This window comes from Aythya fuligula, chromosome 2 (genome assembly GCF_009819795.1).
Source record: "Aythya fuligula isolate bAytFul2 chromosome 2, bAytFul2.pri, whole genome shotgun sequence".
NCBI lineage: Eukaryota > Metazoa > Chordata > Aves > Anseriformes > Anatidae > Aythya > Aythya fuligula.
Genome location: NC_045560.1, coordinates 15,343,465 through 15,354,052, shown reverse-complemented (window position 1 = coordinate 15,354,052; position 10,588 = coordinate 15,343,465). Strand labels below are relative to the sequence as shown.

The following is a 10,588-nucleotide window of genomic DNA, read 5'->3' as shown; positions in this document are numbered from 1 at the left end:
TCCTAGTCATGTATGGGAGGGTTATATTCTAGTTGTTGCTCCTCACTCCCACCAGTAGCTGTTCCAGGATAAAATAGCTTTGGAGTATGCCATTCATAGCATAAAGTGCTCTGTACTCCTCTTGGAATCCAATAAAAGATGCAATATAAAATGTAAGCCAGGATCATTATTGCTTTATTAAATACAGCCAAATCCTGGCTCTGTGAGTATGTGATCATCAGGCTCCTTACATTCACACATGGCATCTCAGTACCAGCTTGCGTTGTTTTAAACATGTTCAAGCCAATCTGGTGCAAGAAACAAAAAACTGTATTCAGAAGAGCTGCCTCACTAAAATGCCCTCCACAGATTTTGACCCTTTATTGACACTGTGAAAAAAAAAAACAACAAGAATTAAATCAACATTGAGGCTACAAGGAACTCCACAAAGCAATCTTCATAGGAAACTGGCAGAAAAGGCTCTTGCAGAGACCTAACAAAACAGATACCTGTGAGGCAGGGAGATTGCATGTGTGTGTGCATGCAACATAGTAAAAGTGATGAGCTGAAGGGAAGGGAGACAAAAGAGAGAGCAAAGAAAGAGAAAGGGATCATTTCATTTGCTCTCTATAGGTGTCACGGAGCCAGAAGATCATTTGCCTTCTTGGTTGACACTGACTTTTCTCTGAATTTACACCATAAACTAAGGTTAGGAATGTTGGACGTGAACTATCTTGATCCTCTTCTAGTCAGTACCCATCCTATGGGAGGCTGGCTGCCAGAGCAAAATAAGGAACATTTCAGGGTAGCTAAACATTAGGCAACATGTTATTCTGGAACTCAACATCTCCTTCAGTGTTTTGATGGCTCAGGAACTGGATGAGAAGTAAAGGCAGATCCTACTCTCAAAATCCATAATGCATTTATCATGCATTTATCATTTATCACATGTGCTAAGTGTTGGTTCGGGATTCAGCTGAACCTATATTTTCAGGAACCTACAGGTTTAGGATTCAGTTTAGTGCATGGGTAGAGTAATGCAATTTTTCTTTTCTAAAACTAAAGATGCTCTCACATCTTGGGATGTAGGAGTGCTGGAGTGCAGCTCAGACTTTGTCTCAGTGCCGCAGGAGCTTGGGATTGGGATCATTTTAATGCTTCTCATGTCTGGGAAATGATAAGCGAGGTAGTGAATATGCTAAAACAGGGCATGCTAGTCTGGTGTGCACATCTGAGCTTCATCTGCATAACAGGGTAAACTGGTCAGCTTTATTTGGTACAGAAATTAAAATGCAAATTTGGAATAGCATCTATGCATTAACTTAGAAGTTAAAAAGGGATGTGTTCCCACGACAACTATAACTTGTACCCTTTGTGTACACACAGCTTTTTCTAATGCTGTACCCGGTGATAACTTTTCTGCCTTAATATACAGTTTATGTGGAATGAACTAGAGTTAAAGTTGTTCTGGGAGCCATAATTTTGAGTTTCCTGACTTCTGTGTGTGTAAAATCACATTCATAATGCCAACTTAACGTGCTTAATGTGTATCACTGAGAAATGTAAATGACCACACAAGGAAATAAGCACAACATTCCTGTCAGAGTTCTGACTTGCCACTACACTATTAGAAAATAAATAAAAGCTTTTCTTCTTGAAAACACTCAGTTACTAAAATAGATTGTTTCACGGGCCATTCTTTCACTTGTTCTCATGTTTCAGCCTTGGTCTTTATGAAAGATGGTACTATATATATATAAGCCCTGAGAAACTTCAGGACACAGTTTCAAGAGTTTAGCTTCCTAAAGACACCAAAATAAATAGAGATATTTTTCAGGAAAGCTTGGTGTCATTTGGATGCTGAGTTCTTTCAAAAAATTTGACCCTGAAGGTCACCAAAAGAATTTCTGGGAGCCAAGAGTGGATTTACAGACAAGGAAGATAGTGAACAAGAGGTCTGTGGCCCCAATTAGCACTGTGCAGAGCAGCACTAGTGTGCAACTGAAAAGAGACCTCACTACTGAGATTCTCCTCACTAACAATACGGCTACCGCCAAGTGCGTGTGCTCAACACAACTGAAAATCCAGCTCTGATTTAGGTGCATAAAAGGGACTTGAACTCATTCTGAAAACGTAACACTGTCTGGGAGTCGTTTGCATTGGAAATTTGGAGTTTTTATCTGCTTTTGTAAATATGACTTGTATCATTGATGTTGAAGTCAATATTTTTGGTTGCTTGGTTGGTTTTGCCTTGTCTTAAGCTTCTTGTCTTTTTGTATACTATCTGGTTGTGGTCCTATATTCTTCAGGAATGGGATATACGAATTATTTATCTCCATCCAACTGTAGGGAAAGCATATGCCAAAAAAATTATCTCAAGGTCCTTTTAGTATTGATTCAGAGAATTATTAAAGAAAGACTATCTATTGGTCTGGTTAACCCTGGACTGTTTCTCTGGGCTTTTTTTGCCTGTACCACTATCTGTGCTCCCTGCACAAGCATCCAGTAGGACTAATTTCTGAACTGTGTGACCTTCCCCACTCCTTTAACTCCCAAACATGATTTGTGAAAGGAACAGTAACATCATCTGCTGCCCATGTGTACACTGGTCCTTTCTGAGCTCACAGCTGCCTATTGGGAATGCAGAGCAAAGCACTAACCAGAATAAGACAGGGACTCAGAAGGTTACAGTGCTGTTAAGGCAGTAACATTGTAAATCATACAGCAATTATTATCACAATAAAATAAAAATAAAAAAATAAAAAAAAAGCTTATGGTTTTAAGAAGATCTGAAGATCCAAACAAACAGCTGATGAAGACTATCAGATTACACCCAAAGGAGTCAATCCTCAAATGCAGCTGACCCATTGGATTCATAACAATTTACACCCATTGAATACATGCCCCACATTGCAATGACAAGGGTAGTATAATTCTCTCTTTCAAGCATTTTACCATATTCCCGCCATTCCTAAAAAGTATGGTGAACTTTTTGATGAAAGCAAAAATCACAAAGTGATCAGCTATATAACAATAAATTGTTTCTCACCTCTTTTGAAAACTTCGTAACGGATAGAAAATCCTGCTCCATGTGTTTCATAGTCGGAAACAAATTTAATGAAAAGATATGGTCCTGAAGACACTAAAGGAGGGGGAGCAATTTTTCCACAGTACTTTCCCCATAAGCGTCCTTCAGCATTATCTCCATCAATCACTTCAACATAATCATACCTGGTAGATAAATGGAAGGAAGAAACTTTTAACTTCCAGGAAAGAAGGAGACCTAATTAATTTAGAAACCATAACACAACATAGATAATCAAGAAAAATGCTAGCTTGCTTGGAAAATGCATTATGCTGAAAGATGTAAGCAAAATGAAATAATTAAAATGGACTACATTATGTCTGTAGACATCATCTGGCAACATGGAACTATTAGGAAGAATGGTGTCCATTATGCTTGCAGACAATGTCAGCTAAAGTAACCAATTAACAAGAAAAAAAAAAGGAAATCTCATGAGCACAATTCTGTATTATTAAATTGTGTTTCTTTGTCTGTGTAGTGTTGTTATCAATACATAATGCATAGCATTCTTTTCAAACTGTGAAGTTCTGTTATGAATTCAAAAATGTCTTTTTGGCTGGAGCTCTTTATGAACAATACTTTGATTTCCATATGCTGTCCTCCAAACATATGTCCACAGAATAATAAATAAATCCCTAAACATTAGTTTTTCTTCAAAACTCCTCCACGTTGCAGATCAGTGATAGAAAAATCTGTTATTTTCCCCATTATTTGGACAAATAATTTTGAATCTCAAAATCCACACACCAATCACAACACTTCAGTTTTCTCAGACAAAACTTGTCTCATTACAAATCACCTTTTCTTAGGTATTTGAATCAAGCACGCTACACTGTTCATGCTTGTTCAGCATATGATTACTGAACAGGCTGGGCTAAATCCTCCTCGGTAACTTGCTAGATTCTCAAGGACTTCATAAAAAAAAGCAATAATATGCAATAATGATAGGCCTGGGAGCACCAGTCATGTTAGGGTTCCTCAGCTGAGTGACCAGAAATGCCAATACATGAGGCTGGGTCTCACAAATTGGATTTCAGTGGGCTGGGGAGAGCTCGGCAGCTTGGTGCACTGAGCCAACCCGGAGAATACAAATGAGCATCATGGTCACGGAGAGGCATGAGCTGCATGTGTGGAGACAAGTCGGGTTTTAAGTTTTATTAGCAGATGATTTCACTCAACCCTAGGTGGGAAGGAGGGGCAGACACAGTCTGAAGAATTGGTTTAATCTTTTCCTAAAATGCGGTGGCATTTGGAGCCTAGGTTCTGCTCTGGTCTCTTGGATTGTATCTCTGCCTGTAATTCTTTGCATCTCAGGCATGCTGCCGTTTTACTTAACAGGTTGCTGTTAGCCAGACAATCTCATTTACTTTTCATTAGCCTACTACAACTGACACTAAAATGTAGCCATTAATTTGTTTAGACCTTTATTCTACTATTAGGTTCACCGAAATGTTCTGAACATATTAATATACAAGGAAGAGCTAAAAATGACAGTAAAATAAAGCGTGTCTGACATTTTTAAAGAGATCAAAGGAAAAAGAATGTCTTTGTGATGACCAATGTCATTTCTAACAACCCTGTTCCAAACCATCCAGGGCACATTACTTATGTTTACATAAAGTCCCATGAGACAACTGCAAAGATGATATCACTAGTTAAAGTGGCCGGCTTAAGGCTCCTTAAATTAAAAATGACATTACCTCATCAGTTAAAACTGTGTGCCAGCTTTGGTGTATATCAAGTAGAAAATAAAGCTGACACTGATGGAACTGTAAGCATTAACATATGTGAAATATTGTGTTAACTGCATTTCCCCCTATGTATTTGATTTTTCTAGTAGCAATTGCTCAGCTAGTTAGCTTCACTGTCCCATTTCAAATTGGTGGAAATACAAAGAGGAAATGTTCATTTATGAGAAAATTTAAAACCCTTCAAGTAACTTGCATTTTTTAAATTAAACCTCTGTTCTTGCTACAAATTCATTATGATGGATAGGAGTATCTGAAAGTTGTGAAAGGCATTATTAAAAGACATCAGAAAGAGTTCCTTTTAAAAATTATTTTATTTTATTTTATTTTATTTTATTTTATTTTATTTTATTTTATTTTATTTTATTTTATTTTATTTTATTTTATTTTATTTTATTTTATTTTATTTTCCCAATAGAAATATACTTAAGAATACCAGCTCTAAGTTCCCTGGAATACCTATTGGATGCACTCAGGGTCGCAGGCTGCTGGTTTTCAGACCTTATGGAATAATAAGTGTTAAGACTTTTGAACTAGACAACCTTTCTCCATATCCTTAACTGCTTATTAAAGAGTAACCACTCAAAGCATTCCAAACACTGTGATGCAGAGAATTTTGTTCTAGCTCAAGAGTAGGTGCTTAAAGTTATTTGTGAGCTTTGCATCATCTGACATTAATGGGGTTCAGATATCTCAGTCCCTTTCTGATTTTGAGTGACATTCTTTGCTCTTCTCTGACAGCATTACTTCATCAGTTACCCAGGTGACATTCAGGGCTCAAGCCTCAAAAGTACTTGATTTTTCAAATTAATATTGATAACTCTACTGCTGAATTTTTACAAATTAAGAACAATTTTATCTGTAAATGTTAATCCAATTTTACATGTTTTTACTATTTGTATAAAGAAAAGAAAAAAGAAAGGTTTGAATTCAACATCTTTCTTCTGCTACACCTTAAGAATAAAAAATCTTCTACAGTCTTCCTAAAGCTTTCATATACCACTAAAAACAAGTCATCGATGAGTAAGTACCAGCTTTGCTATTATATGAAATAATATTAGGCAAAACACATTGAAATTAAGTTCTATTGCTCTCCAAGGTTTCCTCCTCTATAGCAATAGCCTGCCCACACCTTTTCTTTGTCCCTTATAGCAACAGAACTGTAATTTACAGTGCTCTTTCTGGCTGCTGTGCAGTTGTAAATGAAACAATTTGGTTACAAAAACACTGTCTTCTAATGGATTTTGCAAGTTATAGGTCATGCCGGCCTGCAGAGATTGAAAGATATTTTTGATTTTTTTTTCTATTGCTCTGAAAAATTACTGACAGACAGAAAAGGTTAGATGTGAGACAACAGGTATGAAGTAAGATTTGAAAAAGGGAAGCTCTAGAGATCGGCCCTACAACCTTCATGTTTAAGGGATCATGGCTTTCACCTGGCAACCAACAAATGGGTTTGGATTCTCCCACACTGGCAGCAACATCTGAAATCTGGGCTGCAATAACTGAGTAATTTTGTTATTTTTTTTACTAGGGAAATTAACTTTGGATTTTACTAGTTTATCCTTGGAAACCGAAGTCCTACTGTCATTTTTGCACTTTTCAAAATCCTACCAGAGATCGTAGTGTATCACAAACAACTGTTCTTGTAAATAGGGGAAAGTACAGTCACAACTCAAAAGTGGAGTTGCTGCCAAGGAAGCTCAGAAAGCAGCTTGCATCTCCCTCTGGACTTGGTCGCAGTTCTTCTCCATAAGTATGTCAGGAGAAGATGCTGTGCCAGGGATGCAGTTGGCACATTGGTTTCCCTGTGAGGAGCCTGAACGTGTCACCTCCGCAGTGCCCAGACAGCCTTGGCATGCAGCCCAGAGTACTGAGTTTGCAAATTCAGATTTCCCACTTGGCAATTCTTCGCTCAGTTACTGCTGCCAATGGTGTGGCAAATATTTCTTGTAATGTTATAGTCCTTTAGGGTTTATGGCATGGAGATGTAAATATAAACACAGTGCTAACCATTGCTCTGAGTTTCAGGTGAAAGACTAGCACGTGAGTTCATGTGTGAAAATAGGAAAGGCGTGCCCATGCCAGTGGTTTGTCAGTGGGTTTGCTCCTGGAGCCGCTATGCCAGCATACAAAAAGCTTTCCCTTTTGCTTGCCTGGGTCTCTCCGGATATCCCGTTTGTGTTCACTTTCAGTTAGCACTGTAATAAAACTCTCAGTTTTGTGCGGGGTGGTCTCTCGAGGCAAGCCTGCTGAAGCTCAGGGTAGGGATCTTGTGCAGCACCACTCCTCCCAGCCAGTGCCTGGGCATGCTCTCACTAGGCGGTCCTAATTTTATGGTTCAGCAACACAATGGCTGGGAAATATTCCCATTGGAGTGATGAGGGAATCTAGAATTCCTCTGCAAATTCTTGAAGGAATTGCAAAAAGCATGCTTTTTTTTTTTTTTTTTTTTCTTTTTTTTGTCTTTTGAAAGTGTAAGTTATAGGTTCAAGGAAAAGGCCAATGCATACCTATAAAAATGAGCAATGGGCAATGAAAAAAACATAAACAGCTGCAGAATACAGATTTTGGGGGATTTTTCATTTCCAGTTTCTAGTAGGTGATAACAGTGCTCATGTCTGTTTTCAGTTGTGAACGTGCTGGCGACCACTGAAATGCACCACAGCACAACGTGAAGGGAGGTGAGAGCATGGGAAAGCCCTGCCAGTGCTGCAGCCAGCCACTCTGCCAAGCTACATGCTTCTGCACATTTTCCTAATATTAGGGCGGCAAGAGCTTATGCCTTTTGCCTAAAAAAATATTCCTTCCTAAGACCTATGTGGAACTCAGCTGAAATCTAAGCTTATGCTATGAAACAATCAGTGAAGCGTATAGAGCTATAATTTACATCTCAATATGCCATATTTTTCTTCAGCCTACTGTAATATTCACCTATAGGGCGGTTATGAATATTTTGGTTATTCACCTGTTAGAATTAAAAGATCTTCCACCTCTCTGTTTCTTTCTTTCTCTGTTTCCCCTTTCACCAAGCTGTTAAATCTCTCCCTGATTCAAATCATCCATGCTGGACAGACTATCCTTGGTTATGAGAATCTGTTTCCCAGAATATATCTTTCTTTTGCCTTTATTCTATAATAAACTCTTTTTTTTTTTTTTTTTTTTTTTTTTTTTTTTTTTTTTTTCCCCTCACAATTCTCCATCGTAGCTGAACAGAAGGCACTGGAAGAAGAAAGTTAAATAACAAGTTTCGAGTGGTTCCGCTCTGTGAATTTGTGCCCCATTAGTGACTGAAGGTTAGCGGTGTGGGATTTACTGCAGTGCTTGTGGCACAAGGCAATCTGTATCCCAGAGCTAAGAGTTTAAGAACGGCAGGCACTCAAGGGATACCAACCTTAATCCCGGTTTATTAGCGACAAGAAAAAGAAGCACATGCTGTTAAAAATAAAATAAAATAAAAAAATAGGCACAGCCCCAAAGAGGCTGTTTTTCTGCCGGGAACCTCAGCGTCCATCAGGTTGCTCTACGTCAGAGCTCTTGCACAGCCCGACTGCTTTCCAGAGCTCCTGTCCCCAACCCTGGTGAGGTGACCCCTCTGAGGGGGGGCTGAAAAGGCAGCCCCCTCCTGAGGAGACACATCAGCCTTTGCTGGTGGCTGGGACCCTCAATGGTGGTTTCCACCCAGAGGTGGTATCTCCCATTGCAAGAAGACTTCTCATCAGAAATCTTCCTCCATCCTGCCAAGTCAGCTGTTGAAGTGGACATGTCTTTGGCAGAATGAATGAAATGACCATTCTGTTTTTCTTGCTTTCTTTCTTAAATCCATTTGGAACCCCAGGAGATCATTTCTCGGAGTGGGAACACACACACAGTTGAATTAGCACCAGCCAGGCCATGCACACTCTGTGCAAACAGGGGAGGTGGGAGTGAGTGCCCATGGCAGGAATCTTTTAAGCTGGTTTTGGCTTTGCAGGATTCGCAGCATGGATAGAGCACCCTGAGGGAAACAGTATATCATCTGAATCACACAGTTCTCTGAAGTGCTGGATATTTAAATTAGCAATTTGTAATCAGTTAATGATTTGTAATTTACTGAAATCCTTGTCAGTCTGGGAGGCTTTTGTTTCAGTTGGTCTTCTCTAAGCTGCTGCTTTCATGGTCTTCATCCAGGGCCAAAACTCACTGAAGTTACTCATGCTGAGCTCCTGTCAACCTAAGAGATTTCTGGGAATAAGGCCATTGGGATTTGGCCACTGTTCAGTAATTTACTAATGCCATTAACTGACAGTGGGTCCCCATTAAGAATGAACTGGTGAGGTTATATTTTAGTGCAAGACAATGCTGTAGAGAAAAAGAGAAAAGATGTAACAAAGACATCAATGAAGATCTACAGTTACCCACCGTAACAGTTTGATTACAACTAATGCTAGCAACGGTTTTGTTATTACACTGGTTTCTGGAATCATCTAATGCTTTGAGATTTGACCTTTTATGTTAAAATCAAGCTTTTAATTCTCTGCAGAGCAGGGGAATCTGATATACAACATACCTTAACCAATAAAAGTTGAAAACCCAGAAGTAATAAAAATAATCACTACTATTTTAGAATCTGATTATCCTTCATCTTATCACACGCTTCTGGTTGTTTGGCTCATGTGTTTTGAATACCTGGGACTGGCAGAACTGAAGATCTGAACTAAATAAGCAAGATTATATCTGTACTTTTATCTATACTGCTCCACTGAGAACAGCAGAGAGATCTTTGGCTGCTGCAAATGAGATTAGCCCCTTTATGTCCATGGATCTAAGCCAGTTTACACTGATATATGGCTAAAGAGGGTGGAAGTGGTGACAGAATATTTTTCCTTATATTTATTTAGTTCTATTCTATTTACACCAAATAAAACCTGGAAAATTCTTCAACAGAAATATGAACACCAGGATTCAGTCCAGGAATGAATGTAACAATGTCATGCAGAATTGGAGGCTGTGGTCCAGGTTTTACCATTTCAGTTTTGTAGAGTCCTAGGGGAAGTAAGAGCAAAATTCATCTGCTAAGGTCTTCAGCATATCTATCTGCAAAAATCATTTTACCAATGAAAAGATCTGATCTTGAAGTTAGGGCAAACTCCACTGATTTCATTGCTTGTCACACACTGTAATAAATTATAATATAATGATCCTAGTATATAAAAACGAAAACCTCTTCTGGGAAGAAACATTCAATTTTAAACCTCTTCAGTGAGGAACTTTAGTTCATAACTTTCTGGCATAGAAAAATGTTATATTTTCACAGAAAAAGGTTTCTGTCTGTCAAATAAGACAAATTTACAAATCCATGACTTCCACTTTAAGTGGGGAAAAAGAAACACTTAGGAGTTGAAAGGCTTCAGAGACGATGGAGCTTTCTACTGTCAAACTGGTGAAGTTTAGTATTTATAGGAAATTCACATGCCTCTAATTACTCTAAACTCAGTTCCCAAGTAAAATATGCCATCTGGAATATATTAGAGTCATTTACAACTTGTTCACCTCCCTGTTTCACTGCAAAATTTTACCTCTTGCCAACTTCCCAGTGTTCTTCACAAAATAAAATGCAGGCTAATTTTTACTGGTTCTTTCATAGCTACTTTATCTATGTTGAGCCAGCTAAGGGCTTAAGAAACTGAAACAAAGTCCATTTCTTTTTTTAAGTAATTGTTTTTATCACTGGCTATATTTTAGTTTTGTGCTCCTTCGTACATTTCAGGTATGAGGGTTATGCCGTGGTTTAGTT

The 10,588-nt window shown here is 38.4% G+C and overlaps 1 protein-coding gene across 4 annotated transcripts in view; it reads right to left on the bottom strand.

Moving 5' to 3' along the window:
• The window catches only part of NRP1 (neuropilin 1), a 111,750-nt gene that overhangs the window by 62,986 nt on the left and 38,176 nt on the right, over positions 1-10,588 (bottom strand). For all 4 annotated transcript variants that reach the window (XM_032181597.1, XM_032181598.1, XM_032181599.1 and 1 more), the window contains exon 3: positions 3,029-3,210. In XM_032181597.1, the coding sequence (XP_032037488.1) occupies positions 3,029-3,210 (182 nt within the window). The remainder of the gene's footprint in view (positions 1-3,028; positions 3,211-10,588) is intronic.